Source organism: Cannabis sativa, chromosome 9, assembly GCF_029168945.1.
Source record: "Cannabis sativa cultivar Pink pepper isolate KNU-18-1 chromosome 9, ASM2916894v1, whole genome shotgun sequence".
NCBI lineage: Eukaryota > Viridiplantae > Streptophyta > Magnoliopsida > Rosales > Cannabaceae > Cannabis > Cannabis sativa.
In genome coordinates this window covers 41391238-41407595 of record NC_083609.1, presented here as the reverse complement: position 1 = coordinate 41407595, position 16358 = coordinate 41391238, and the positions used below count along the sequence as shown (strand labels likewise).

The following is a 16358-nucleotide window of genomic DNA, read 5'->3' as shown; positions in this document are numbered from 1 at the left end:
CATAGGGGGACCAATTATTAAAAAAATTGCAAGGAGTAAACTTGATTAATATTAAGTACAAATATTTCAAAATACATTGTACATTCAAAATTCATAAGAGGAGCCTATCTTTATCATGTCTTCAAAATGAGAAGTGCTAAGGAGACTCTCTATCCCACCCTCTTTTGCACTCTCTCTTTGATGTAATGACAAATGTCAAATTTTGAGGAAGGTTTGTTTTTGTTTAATATTTAGTTATTGTATTCTAATGTTATTACAATTATGCCATTCTAACTAAATTATTTTATAATGACTAGTTATTTATTATAATTTAATTACTTTATTAATTTTTTATTTTTACTTAATTACAAGTAAAGAAAAAAATAACCACAATTAAAAAATTAAAAAAGTACAATACATATATTTAAATTATACATAGATTAATTGTAAGTTTTTTTTAAAGTAAAAACTATAATAAGTTTAATGTATACAAAAGTTAATACTATTAAAAAAAATTCAATGACTTAAAATTATTATTATTAATCTTTTTGTACTATTTTTTTTATTTTATTAGTTTTTTTTATTATACAATACTAGTTTTTTTCGGATTCAACACTCTATTTTTAAGTTGTTTTTTATTTTTCTTATACAAGTGAAAATTCACTCCACTTGTAATACAGTATTTTTTAAATAATTTTTTAATTATTTTCTTTATTTAATATAGCATGATGTTTAATAAATTAATATATTATTGTTCAAAAAAATTAATATACTAGGTCATAGATGTATTTTTTTTAGAAAAAAAAAGGTCAATGATAGAAAAAAAAATTATAGTAGCTCAATTTTTTTTTTAATTTGCTATACTTCTTACAGTAAAATATATTTATAGATAAATGTTTGAACTATTATTTAGCTTATATATATACTTATTTTTGTTATAAATATTAATAATTATGTGGATGCCCAAATCTTTTATTTATTACCATGAATTGTAATGAACATTCCTCTTTTTCTTAGTTTCCCTTTTTCTTAGTTTCTTAATATTTCAGTCTTGTATTTGTATAAATAGGGGTTCACCCCATTCGAATAAACAACTCAGAAATTCTCATTCACTTTCTCTTTCTCTCTTCATCTTCTTCTTCTTTCTTCTCATCTACTTTATATTATTTTATATTATTTTATAACACGTTATCAGCACGAGTCTCTGCCCAAGCTTCAAGCATGAGTCTCTGCCCAAGCTTCAAGCATGAGTCTCTGCCTAAGATCCAATGTAAGTATTTTGTTAAAGTTCTTGAATTGTTTCAAAGTCACGATACACTAAATATATATTTATATATATACTCATCTGACTGAAACAATTTCAATGATTTTTTTTTTTTTTTATCTATATATCTATATATTATATATGTATGTATATATTTATTATTGATTTCATATATATATAATGTTCTTATCATTCATAATATTTACAATATATGTGTGCCTATGATATGATAGAGAAAATCTATATAAATTATACATATATCCAAAAGATTATGTATTATCGATAAAATATTGCATATATCCTAAAGATTATGCATCATCGATAAAATATTGCATATATCCTGAAGATTATGCATCATCGATAAAAAATTGTATATATCCTGAAGATTATGCATCCTCGATAAAATATTGCATATATCCTGATGATTATGCGTCCTCAATAAAATCTTGCATATATCCTGAAGATTATGCAAACGTAATATTCATTATATAGTTGATGGATATATAATGAAAGAGATGAATACATATTTATATATATGTTCTTGTATTCTTTGAGGACAATGAAAAGTAATCTAATATCGATATAGATTTTGACAAACATTTCCTGAAGTAAATGTTTTATATTTGTAAAAAAAAAATGATTGTATTTATGTGAATACAACTAAAGAATCATTAAAAATGATTATTATTGATGCAATTTTATAGTGGGTTTTGAATATCCAAAAAGAATGTTAAGAAAATTGCATTGAAACATCAAAGTATAAGAATAACAATGAGCATGACTAATGTTATTTAAATACATGAGGCATGTATTTATTGTTCATCATTCCCTGCAGAGAATGATACGAATTGAAGTCAATTACTTTTAAAGATTCCTCGTATTAGTCATGTTATTATACATTGTTATTACTTGCAATGTTGGAAATTATTGAATCTGACATATGTTAAAGATTAAATTTTGCATACATCTTGGAGACTATGCAAAAATTGCATTCATATATTCTTTGAAATATCGTAAAAGAAATTGTTGAATAATTTCTTATATTTTTTATGGATGAACAAGTAATAAATTTTTAAGAAATTTATAATAATGTTCTACTTGTTCAACGTCATTCCCCGAAGTGAATGTAATGATTTTAAATAATCAATGACATTATTTACTAATCAAATATTTCCAGAAAAAGTGGAAACAACTAAAAGATGAGATACCACACATAATCAAAGTGCATGAAATTTATATATCATGTGTGGAATTGAATAATAGTGGTCGCGTACCTGTAGTACGGACATACTTATAATCAAGATAAAAGTATACTTGATTATTGAATAGAATGTGAATTGTACAAATTTATTGTACATTTAGAATATTTAAATATCATTCCCTAAAGAGAATGAATAGACATGAAATTCTATTTCAAAGAATATAGATTTCACATATATTGGTAATGCCAGAAGCAAATTAATATATACATATTTTATTATTTCTTGAAATCAATAGTTTCAAACTATTGTTGGTACATGATATGTAAATATATAGTTACCATATAATTCAGTTTGCATATTCCCAAAAGTAGATATATAATTTACTAATATTTGTTAGTGATCCAATATAATCAAAGTGATAAAGAATCACAAAATGATTAGTTGAAAAGCTTCCTGAAGAAGTCTTACATACAATTGCTACTTTGAGTAGTAAAATGTCTTTGTATGTACCTAGATGTGTAACTTTTATCTAGTTATGAAAGTGATAATAAATAACTTATTATATGTACTGGTTGTACATTTAAATATATTATATATCAAGTCATGATAATTAGACTGATGAATAGTCTATTAATAAATTAGACGACTTGTTAAAAAGATATCAGGAAAAATGAATGATATATTATGGTTATATCTATTTGACCATTACAATAACATGATGAAGTTGTCATGTATCTTTTAAATTATACACATCATTGAATTGATGATAGTGATTCCTGAAGAGTGTATATGTTTTGGAGAATAATATAATTATATTATTCGTGTATATAAAAATGAAACTTGTAATGATTATGTTGTAATGAATTTACATTACCTTTTGAAAGTTTCATTGAAATACAAATTATAGTGAACCTGAAGTTCATGAATTGAATTTTTTGACATGATCAATCATATGCAATAAATTGTCAAAGAATTTGACTAAATTTTGTTGAAGAACCAGAAGATTCTTCTCATTGTTAATTTATAAGGCTCAAAAGAAGAATGTGCATATATTTGCACATAGAAAATATTTCAATTATATTTCTTTAACAATCTTGAGCCATTGTTATATCTTTATTGCATAGTTTCTTATCGATGTGATAAGATTATATGATCATGCATTTACAAAATGTGTAAATTTATGTATTTCTAATTATACACATATGACTCATTCTTAGAAATGAATTAAGTTCATAAGGATTGAACTTGAAACTGAAGTTTCTTGAACCTGAAGTTCAATGTCATATAGTATATATATGAGTTTAAACAAATATTGATTCATTGTGATATACTGAAATCCCTACAGGTATATTAATATTATTAGATATCACAATTTCCTAAAATTCTCTCGATCAGGGGGAGAGAAGCAGTTGGGATCGATGATAATTTTTGAAAAATGATCCTTGCACAAAGTATAAGAACGATATAGTTCAAAATGATATATACCAACTGCAAATCAATATTACTCAAAGTTGAGATAGAATGAGTTGAAAACGCCTGAAACGTAAATGAACAATATAGAAATTATTAGTAAATGTTCATTTGATTTGCCCTGAAATTGTTAAATCTAGAGGTACTCATGGAGATACCTTAATGTTATAAAGTATTAAAATGATAACCGTGATGAAAACGGTACTCTAGAAGAGACTCCCAAAAGAAGTTAGACATAACACTTCTAATCATAATTGAATCCCTGAAGTGATTCTATATAGGTACCTATAAATGATAAACATATTTGAAAAATATGTAATTTAAAGAGATCTCTAAAAGTTATGTCAATATGGGAGGAAATTATCATTTATTGAAATTTTTGTCGACAATAAATATTGAATGTGTGCATATGCAATAAACTAACATGAGATAGCAAGGATCATTGTATTAGATTTGTCGAGAATCATCGACATACATTTTGTTTTTGGCCAAAATATTATGACGCAGTCCAGGCAAATTTACTCACATAAAGTGAAGTAAGACCTGTAGGGTGTGCAAATAAATATTTCTAATGAGAACTTTGCATATATGTATTTGTACATAATGAATTGTTGTACAAAGTTTGCATAGACATGAGATTGATTGAAGTAAGGCTTAAATATTGAGAAAATATAATCATGATTTGATTATAGCCTGGAATATATTTTATGAGGATTTATAAGCGTCACATAAATGTTGCAACAAAAGATTATTTATTTGGAGCTCCTATATATAGTGAGAATTTGAAATAAGCCTTATCTAAAAATTCTAGAAGAATTTAATACATGTCTTAAGTGATATAAATTCTAAGTCGCGCGCACTATATGACAAAGATCTTTGTATGAAATAAAGACATGTAAGTAAATTATTGTTTGAAAAATACGTATGGTTGTCTATGCAGTATAAATACGTAAATTATACGTTGTGATAGACTCTTGAAGAGTTTTTGATTAATTGAAGAACAAACTTTTATTTCTTTTGTATATCGAGAAATATTAATGTATAAAGTTTGTTCATTAGTATTGAAGTCCTGAAGTACTTCATATGTATCAAGAATTATAGATATATGATCATTTGATATGGAAATTAAGATCATAAAACAAGATGGTATAAATATATGGTCTTGGAGTACCATCATTGTCACAAATGAAAATTTATAGTACCATTAATGTGTTATGTTCATATCTACTTGAAATTTTAAATTTTAGTATGAACAAAGTTGTGTACACACATGAATGATACAATTAGTTGGATAAAGATTAATGTTCCACGAACCCCTCATCTATAAGAAGTCCATACATACTCTGGAAGAGTTATAGAAAATATATGATCAAGATTATATATGGTGATATTTTAAAAGTGATAACAATAATCTTATGAGATCTATTATCACCAAAAGAATTATGGATCATATGTGCATGAGGGGGAGACATATTCATGTTGCACTCTTTTTCCCTTAGCTCAGGTTTTGTCCCACTGGGTTTTCCTGGCAAGGTTTTTAACGAGGCAACTTGCAAATAGTTATGAATATGAAATATATATTGTACTCTTTTTTCCTTAGCTCAGATTTTGTCCCACTGGGTTTTTCTGGCAAGGTTTTTAACGAGGCAACTGTAAATCATGTTAACATACTTGCATTTTATGAAGCAAGTAGAAAATGTGTGTGAGTGAGATCATTGACATAGCATATTCGGGAAACATATAGATTGCACTCAATAAGGAAGTATCAACCCAAGCAATTCTCTATGGATAATATTGCTTGCATCGCTCAACTAAAAGGAGGTACATTGAAGGAGATAGAGTTAGAACACATTTCACGAAATTCTTCTTTATACGCTTCAAGAAAATGCATATTGGTGTTCAACATATTCAATCAAGTGTCAATCTTGCAAACTTATTCACAAAGTTATTACCAACATCAACATTTGAGAAGACGACAGACAAGATCGAAATTCGTCGATTAGAAGATCTCCACAAATGCCTAAATGAGGGGGAGTAAGTTTACACTATACTCTTTTTCTTTGATCAAGTTTTCAGCAAGATTTTTAATAAGGCAGTTATTATGGACATCCAAGGGGGAGTGTTATAAATATTAATAATTATGTGGATGCCCAAATCTTTTATTTATTACCATGAATTGTAATGAACATTCCTCTTTTTCTTAGTTTCCCTTTTTCTTAGTTTCTTAATATTTCAGTCTTGTATTTGTATAAATAGGGGTTCACCCCATTCGAATAAACAACTCAGAAATTCTCATTCACTTTCTCTTTCTCTCTTCATCTTCTTCTTCTTTCTTCTCATCTACTTTATATTATTTTATATTATTTTATAACAATTTTTACTATATATCAAATTATAATAAGAAAATATTAATATTAAGATGAGTACACAACATGGTATGCGTCTATTCTACTAGTATATATATGCAATACTATATGAAAAAAAAAATACATGTAAATACCACAAAAAAAAAGTATTTAATTACATATATAAATATATTTGATGGTTTATTGGTCTATTTATATTAATAAATAATATAATTATAATAATCATAAAAAAATTATTACCCTTTATATAAAAAAAAAGATTTAAGTTGTATTAATTTTTATATTGCATAATTTCTTAAAAAGAAAAAAAAAACTTACAATTTTTATATAAATATTAATTGTTATTTTTTTTATTTTAAAATATATGTAAATGTTTTTTTTTCATTTTTATTCTTAATGTAGTTAATTCTTTTATAAACAAAAAGTTAGTAGAATAATTATATTAAAAGTAGTAATGGCACAATTGTAATAACATTCTTTTAATTATTAAGTAAAAATAACTATTGCTGAATATATGACATTTGTCATCACATTAAAGGGAGAGTGCAAAAGAGAGTGGGATAGAGAGTTTCCTTAGCACTCCTCCTCCAAAATTATTTGTGGGTGGATTTATTCTTTACTATACACTCTTGCTAGATAAAATCGTAAAATAAAACTATTATAATGTATTTTTTGTTGTAAACAAAAATTGTTGAATCTATATTATTTTTCATCTTTCATCCAAAAGAAAACTATATGAATTAATCAAATTGTAAAATAACCTTTAATTAAATTACATGCTCAATTTTAGTCTATCTTAAATATAATTAGTAAAATGTAGTTATACATTTAGCCTAGTAGTTTCACACTTTTTCTCATAAAGAGGATATCCTAAGTTGGAATCTCCACTCCCCCAATATCAATAAAAAATATAATTATCAAAATCAAATAATAATACAATTTCTAAAAAAAAATAACAATATTTAATTTGAAGATAGAAAATATACATATAAAATAAAAAAAAAAATTTACACCAAAAATACAATTTACACAATTTACACGGTTACATCATTTTTTTTACCTTTCCTCTTTCTTTTATTACACATATACCACTTGCACATCAATTCCATGTACAGACACGTGTGGCTTCCCTATCAACCATCAATCAACTTCCAATCACTTCCCTCTCTTTTTTCCTTTTGTTTTCATTTGATTTTTTATTTCTTTTCAGTTTTTTTTTGAAAGATCAAGTAACCTCCATTGTTGAAGCATAACTTCCCACGATTCCTCACGGTTTTTTCCCTCTCATTTTTGTTCTTCCAAAATTTTTCAACTCCCACTAAAGCAATCCCATAATTGTTTCCCTCTTTCCTTTTGTTTCCAATCTCTATTTAAAATTTCTATCACCCGTTCATCCTCATCTCCTTCCCCTATTCAGAAAAAAAATTCCAAAATGGGATTGAAATCTCTAGCTAACAAAGCTAAGGGTAAACGTCCAATTATTGAAGAGGAGGATTCTGATTTTGCTCCTCCTTTAACCAAGCGTGGGAGGCCACATCCTAAGAAGAAATAAAAGCTCAGTGTGGAAGAGAAAATAGTTGATGAAGTTTCTTGGAAAAAAGCTAGTGTTGCTGCCAATGTTCGAACTGAGGTTAGTTTTCAGTTTCATTTTCGTTTCTGCCTTTTTTGAACATTTTATTGTATTTCCAGTTTCTACGTTTTTGTTTATTCTAGTTTGTGAAATTTTAGGGTTTCGATTTTAAAATTTCATTTGATATTGTTTGATTTTTTAGGTCTTTAATTTTGTTTGATCAATTTTATTTTTTTCTTTTGTGGGTTTGGCTTTTTAATTTGATTGTATTTACTTTCGTTACAGTGTTTGTTTGTGTTTTAGGTTTTGTATGTGTTTGTAATTTATTGTTAGATATTTTTGAAACTTCTGTTTTTGTTTTAGTGTGTGTAATCAGTGGGTTGTAGTTTCCTCTTAGTTTGTTTATAGTTTAATCTGTTTATGTTTGATGTGTTTTGAGATTTTTATTAGGTATAGTTGTTTGCTGTTATTTTTTAGGTATCAATACGATTTCAGATATTTGCAGTTTATATTCGTATGGTTGTTTCTGTTTGGGAGTTTGTTTTTAGTTTTGTTATAGTTTTATTATAGTTGCTATACTTGATTATTGATAATTTATATTTATTGTTGCCATTTTGGTTATCTTGCAGGTCTGGGACTACAAATTTAGTCCCTATGATTATTACAGATCTAAATGTGTTTGCACTAACCTTTTTTCTATTATTGATAATATTAAGAAAACTTTATCTGTCAATTTACTGTCCATATTTCGTGATACTCAATTTGGTCATTTCCTAGATATGCTTGAGTATGTTTTCCATCCCCAAGTTGTTCATAGTCTATTATTGAGGGAAGTTTACCAGCCCAATCCTAAAAAATTTTGGGCTAAGGTTGCTGGCTGTTGCATACGGTTTAGTGTTGAGAAGTTTTATTTGATTACTGGAATTGATTGTTTTGGTGATTGCAACACGTTGTTGTTTTCACAGGAATCAAATCAGTTGGTAGAAATTTGTTTCCGTGGTGTGAAAACCATTGACCACAAAGCTATTAAGGATGCTTTTTTGGGTAGTAGGTGGGGTTTGGATGAGTCCCTTGGATTGAAACTGGCTGTGTTGTATTTTATTCAGTGTTCTCTTCTTAGTAATACTCCTGATAAAGAAGTATCTAGGTTTGATCTAGATGTTGTTGATAGCGGTCGGTGGGACGAGTATTGTTGAGGTAGGGAATCCTTTGAATTGACTATTGATTCATTCAAAGGTAGAATTCAGCATGGGATTATAATGAAAAATAGGAAGGCAGAGAAGGGAGGCCAGTATGATGGTTGGTATAGGGCTTTGGGATGTCCGTGGTGTTGGAAATTATTTTACCAGGATCTTAGATCTACTCACAAGTATGTTTATTAACACCCTAAATAAGAACTTTCTAAAACGATGAAATAAACACATATAAAGTTTAGGAAACCTTACATTGGGTGCAGCGGAATAATATGACTCCTTCCGTTCAGATATCTAGCCCTTGATTCCTTTCTGTAGCAGAGCATTATCAATATCTGAACCTGGATCTCTTTCTCTGAATCTTTGATGCTGAAACTCCTTTTGCTGAATGTCTTTCTTCACGATCTTCCTCACTATGATTGAGGTATCACTTGTTGTGTGTGGGCACTACTCATACACTAAGAATTTCGAAATTGAAGGAAGAAAAGAAGAGAGGGAGTGGTCAGCCAGATAGGGAGAGAGAAGGCTCAGGTTTTTCTCTGAAGGAAAAATAGAAAATTTAAGTGTAATTTTCCTGAAGCCTTCACTATCTATTTATAGCATTCCACTAGGGTAAGGTTTGAATTATTTGGCATTAAAATAATGAAAATATCAGTTTAAATTTCCTACAAAAGTGGCCAGCCCTATACAAGTGGATTTGGGCCTTACTTTTTGCAATTTTGCAGTTTTATCTTTTCTGCATCTGATTTTCTCAAAAACGCCAATTTTCAAATTCAACCATTTAAATGCCAATTCTAACTATTTAATAACTATAAATAATTATTAAATAATATTGTCATTTATCATATTTATTAATTGAACCATACAAAGTATCATAATTAACAAATATGCCCCTATAAACTCTTTCTTTACAATTTCGCCCTTACTTAGTGAAAAATTCACAAATAGACATAGTCTAATTTGAGAATTATAATTGATTAATCAAAACCAATTATAAGAGTCTTACAAGCAATATTATCTCAACTAGTAGGGGGACCATGGGTCTATATAACCGAGCTTCCAATAAGTAGATCAAGAATTTAGCACTAAAATTCACTAGCTTATTAATTCTTCGTTGAATCCACGCATAGAACTTAGAATTGTACTCTCAGTATATAGAATGCTCTATATGTTCCACCATATAGACACATCATTAGTTATCCATTGTTATAATCCTAATTTGATCAATGATCCTCTATATGAATGATCTACACTGTAAAGGGATTAAATTACCGTTACACCCTACAATGTATTTATTCCTTAAAACACTTGACCCCGTATAAATGATATTTCAGCTTATGTGAAATGAGTACTCCACCATTTATGTTCGTTTGGTCAAGCTCGAAGGAGATCATCCTTTGCTTACTATTCGCCAGATAGAAGCTATAGATTCCATGTTTATGCTAGCGCTCCCACTCAATTGCACTACCGTGTTCCCAAAATGTACGTATCACCCTGACCTGAAAGTAGGCTTAACTAACAAATCAAAGAACACGAATAGCCTTTCAAGATTGAGCCTAATCATAACAGGATTAAGAACATTTGATCTAGGATCAACTTGGCGATATTGACTTGAATAGATTTTACGGTAAGTTTAATAAATCTAAGTCAAAGTTCAATATCGGTCCCTTCCGATGCATACTCCATGCATCCAACCTGAGCTTTACTTTAACCAATGCTCTGGAAAGAACATAGCACTTCTCCAAATGCAAGTAAACTGTGTTGTAGATTATCATATCAGTAAAACCCTATGTCTGATAAATCTAGGAAACTTTATTCACATAGTCATGTTTACTTTCCAATGTGTTGACGGCACAATAAACAGGATCAAGTATGTGAAAAGGGTTTCAGATGAATTTATACATTATGTACATATAATCATGAAATAAATCATGTGAACCATGCAACATTAAATCTTATTTCTGATCTATATTAATAAGTAAATCTGATTATATTGAAATGAATTTTATTTAGGGCATAAAACCCAACACGTGGGTGTTTACTGTTTGGTTTTATGAATGTTGTCCTGCCATGGTAAACACTTTCTGTAAAAGAGTTTCATCTACAATTCCAAGGATTCTGAATTGGAGCAACACCATTGTGACCAAAAATCCAACTCTTCGAGACTTGAAGGGCAAGATTTTTGATTTGCCGTTGAACAAGGTAAAATTCAGTTTCTTTACTTTTTTTTTTTTCCAGTTTTGTGCTTTTGTTAATATTTTGGTTATTTAATTGATTTTTTTTCATTTTTATATTCTGTTTGATTATGATGTTCTGTTAAAGATCAAAAACATAGGTCCTACTGATGAAGAGAGGCAGAAGCTTCAACCTGAAGGTTTATTTCTTGATGAATCTATTGATGACCGTGGTATATCGAAGAAAACATTTGAGAGTGGTTCATCTTCAAAGAAATCTGATTCAGAGGATATTGATTTGATGAAATCTAAGTTGGAGATGGTAATTTTGAATCAAGCATCATTGCCTGAAGACTTCATATCCTTGAGGTATATTGTTGATTTTAATTTCAAGTCTGTAATGACTGTAATTAAGGATATTCAGCAGAAGGTTAATGCCATCCATCGTCGTCCTTCTGATGAGGTATTTAATCATAGTTTATTGTTTCTATTTTTTCATGCTTTGTTATTAGTTTCTTTACTGTTTTATTTACGTTGAATTTGTGTTGTTCGAATCAGGGAAAGTCATCTGATGAGTTAGTAACTCAAGATTCTGATGATGATGATGATGCTGAGGATGATGAGAAGGAACTGCCTGATCCTGAAAATATTGATTTCGACTCCGGTGATGGTGATGAGTTGGTTAAAGATGGTGGTGATGCTGATGATGCTAATAAGGTTGTTAATGATGTTCCTCCTTCTGATGTGAATCCATCTGAGGCTATTGGAGGCAGTGATGAGAGGGCTAAGGATGTTGAGAAGCTTAAGGCCAATGAGTCTTGATTAAAGGGGGACAATTTTTTCGATGGGTTAAGCCAGCTTGAAATTGATGATGATCAAGTTGTGTTGGCTGGCTTAGAGGCTGTTCGTAAAATCCATGTAAGTGTATCTTAATTTGTTTGCAAGAAAATTATATTTTATTTTGGTTGCTTAATAATTTACTATTTGTTTTGCAACTGTTTAATTTCAAACTTTGTTTTTTTTAGGTCCCCCAACCCAATCCAGATGCTGTTGGTCAAAAGTTAGCTGCCATTCATACTGATGAAGAAACTAATGACACTGTTTGATACTCCTCTGTTGGATAAGAGAAAGCGTGCTTCGGCATTGAACTCACAATGGATTTTAATCACTAGTGTCTCCCAAGTCATAAGAAGGTGAGTTCCTAGAAACTCTCCCACTACGACAAGGTACCGTGAATTATGTCGAAGAAAACTAAATGGTATTAACCTCTTTGGTTGTGACAAGACAACAGAGGCAGTGGGATCATCATATGTCATATAAGATGATAGAACACTTTTGGAATCAAGAATTAAATATCTCCTTTATTTGCTACTTGTTTTTCAGACTTAGTCATTTTCTTAGAAAAGTAGTATTTGTTTGAACAAACACTTTCTTATCTATTGACAATGGGATGGTCCACCCCTAATAACTTAGAATAGCTAAGAAACCATGGTTAACAGTTCTAGCTTTTCTTAAGATTTTGATTAGGTCATCCATGAATCTAGTAATGATTTACATTAAGTATACAACCATTACATCATTCTGAAATTGTATTACCATAGAAGGAATTAGGCAACGACTAGTAACTAATCATGAACATGCAACTCAAAATTTCTGGGGAGGTAAGTTTGGATATAATTCAAAAATCAATTTAATGATCTTTGAACTGCATATCTACTAACTATTTCTCCACCCCTATCAGTTCGCAAGATCTTTAACCACTTACCTTAATGGTTTTAACCATTGCTAGAAATTAATGAAATTTTTTTAAACATTTCAAATTTCTTTGCATAAGGTATAATCTAGAGTGATCGTTTTAAGAATACAACGAAAAACTCATATCCACCCCTGAATGTACATCCATCTGCGAATGAGATGAACTACTTTCAGTAGATATAGGCATATTAACTCTTTGCAGAGATTGATCTTGTCAAATCCACTATGAACAAGATACAAATGCCATAGATTAAAAAAATGTGGTAGTGTCTTTTGATGACATAGGTTTAGTTTGTCAAAGAGTTCTTAGAATACTTCAAGTGGATCGTGGTCACAGAATACCTAACTCATATTCCATACAGTTTTAATCCATTAATAGAAGATGGATATAAACACTTGAGAAAGTGTAACTGTATTGTATTCTGGAATTAGAAATATAAGAAAATTTCTATTTGGATTCTAAAATTAAAGTCAAAGACTTAAATTCAACCAAATATAATGAGTAATTCTTCTTGGACCACCACTACTAATACAAACTCTAAGTCAGATTTGCCCATACAAGTAGGAGATTTCTAAGATTGAGGATTTATATCAATTGGGAATAGAATTTCGGGATTATAATCATATGCGTCATTTAATTTCTTAAGAGAAAATATAATGACATGAAATGATTATAGACCATTCATCCAATGATATATTATTGAGCTAATTCGAAATGAATAAGCTAAGAGAATTAGGATAATTTCGTTTATAAATAAGAATCCAACGATGCTTCGATTAGCGAAAGTCAAAGTAATCTTATTTATACAATCTTCTTGTTTCATATCGTAAAAATACCAGTCTAAGGTGTCATCAATTGATGAACAGCTAGATGTCGCATATACAATATTTATCTTTCGAGATCTTACACTATTATGTATGTCTAATGGTGAAAATCCATTAGGGATTTATCTCATTAGAAAAACAAACATGTTAGACCAACAATGAAGATTCGAAATTAAACTACAACTTAATAACAGAAAATAACATGGTTCAATATAAATTCATACACAATTCAGAAATTATAAACATATAGCAAGTAGGAATGACAAGTGAAAATACTAAAACTTACAATCCTAAATAATTTCCAAGGTTTTCAACAAACTGATATCAGTGTCCCGTTTAGGCGAGAGTCAAAGCTACCATTCATTGAATAGAGTTGTCAGCTCGTCTAAAATGTTAAACATTCTAGCAACCTTTTATTCGATCAAGATTGGAATTCAGCGTTGTCCCGTTTAGGCGAGGGTCAAGGCAATTCTATCTTATGAGCTTCCACCATTGTTTCATAATTTGCAAGTTAAGTATGGTCGCCACCATTAGGGTGATCTATACCATACAAAACACTTACAAATTACTTATCATGCGAGGTTAAACGGTGCGAAATTGCTAATGAACGTTCCTCCATTAGGGAAGATTACTCACTAAAACAAACGCGGTGTAAAACCCACAATGGAGATCGAATATCTTAATAATAAAGCTCATTATTTAAAGAGAGTTGTATTTTCTTTGATTCTCTTCATTTATTCTATTTATTTTAAATATATATTTATTTAATTAAAATTTCCAATTTAGAATAAAAAATTCCAAATATAAATTTTAATTTAATATTTATAAATTTTACTTAGATGGATATGAAAATAACATGAATTATTTCCATCTTAGTAATAATTTCCAATAAATATTTAGAAAAATATTCAATTTAAGTTGTTACAAAATTAATTTACAACTCAAATTTAATTTTCTATAAATATATATTGCATTTCGAAAAATTAAAGTATATAAGAATACAATTTTCGAAAAATGCATATTAAAATAAAAAATAAAAAATAAATCCTGGAAAAATTATTCTAATTTAATGTTGGCCCAAAATTAATTAATAAAATTAATTTACAACAAAAAATATAATTTTCCTATTTAATTAAATATATAAGAAAAATTTCAAATATTTAAGTATGATGATGAAAATCAACTTAAATATTAATTTTCTATTTAATTAAATACACTAGAAAAATACTTCAAGCAAAAATATCATCTATCTAGATTTTCCTTTGACTAATTAATTCAATTTCTAATAATATACTTTAATTCAATTTATTTTAAATTAATCAATAAATGAAAAAATCATTGATTTAAGTTGATCCAAGAATTAATTAAAATAAATAATTAATTTACAACTTAATCTATTTTTCAAGATAAAATTCGAAATTCTAGCATTTAAGAAATGTAATTTCGAAAATTGATTAATAAATAAAAAAAATATATATTTTGAAAATTATTTAAATTTAGTTGAAAAAATAAATTTCAACTAAAAATAATTTTCTATTTAATTAAATGTCATGAAAAAGAAATATTTAAGTATGATGATAAAAATCAACTTAGATATTTAATTTTCAAATTAATTAAATGTATTAAATTCAAGAAATAAATAATTAAGTATAGAGAAGGCTTAATTATTAATTTCTAGTTTAATACTAGGAAAAATATACTTAAAATAAATTGTACCAAAATTAATTAAATAATTAATTTCACAATTTATAATATTTTCCTATTTAATATTAGAAATAATAAGTAGTCTAGAAATAACTATCTAGAAAATATCATATTTGACTAAGTATCTTTTCCACAAAATTTGAAAAAATATCTAATTTAAGTTGTATTAGAAAAAATCTAGAACTTAAATATTTTTTTTTCAAATTTAAATTTAATTAAATATCAAAAATTAAGTTGTAACCACTTAATTTGAAAATATTCCATTTTAAGTTAATGTTTGAAAATATATTAACTTAAAAAAATATCTAAAGAATCTTAATAACCAATGCCTAAAATTCCTCAACTTAATTTTGAAATTTTAAATTCAAAAAATATTCAGATTTAAGTTGGTTAGTTGAAGATAACTAAATATCAACTTAAATAGGAATATTTAATGAAAAAATTAAATTAAGCTCTAGAAAGAATCTAGATGGTTATAATTCTATATTTAATTAAATACAAGAAAATACATATAGTTTAGCTTAGAATAAAAAATTCTTTAAACTATATTTTTCTTAAATTAATTTCAAAATAAATAAAATTAATTATGTTGCTAATCAATTTTATTAGGTTAAACTAGTTTAATTAACCTAGTACAGTCATTCAAATCAGGCAAATGGGCCTTCACAATTGGGGTGGTTTGTGTGAGGGGGTGCTGGGTTCAGTATGTCGTACCCACTTCTATGGATCCCAACTCTCACACAAGGCCCAAAAGAGAGGAATTTAACCTTAATAAGAACAACTGTTATTAATTGAATAGGCCCAAAAACTAAATGGGCCTAAATAAATTCTATCAATAACTATGATAATTTATTTT

General features: G+C 27.9%; 2 protein-coding genes across 2 annotated transcripts; both read left to right on the top strand.

The window, feature by feature from the left end:
* Positions 1-7713: 7713 nt before the first annotated feature.
* LOC133031398 (uncharacterized) lies at positions 7714-9047 on the top strand. Its single transcript, XM_061104884.1, has 4 exons — positions 7714-7804; positions 7971-7993; positions 8329-8379; positions 8481-9047. Exons 1-4 carry the CDS (start codon positions 7714-7716, stop codon positions 9045-9047), a joined length of 732 nt encoding a protein of 243 aa, XP_060960867.1.
* Positions 9048-11114: 2067 nt separating this feature from the next.
* LOC133031397 (uncharacterized) lies at positions 11115-12324 on the top strand. The gene is made up of 5 exons (XM_061104883.1): positions 11115-11246; positions 11367-11681; positions 11777-12025; positions 12077-12136; positions 12244-12324. Exons 1-5 carry the CDS (start codon positions 11115-11117, stop codon positions 12322-12324), a joined length of 837 nt encoding a protein of 278 aa, XP_060960866.1.
* The last annotated feature ends 4034 nt before the right edge of the window (positions 12325-16358 follow it).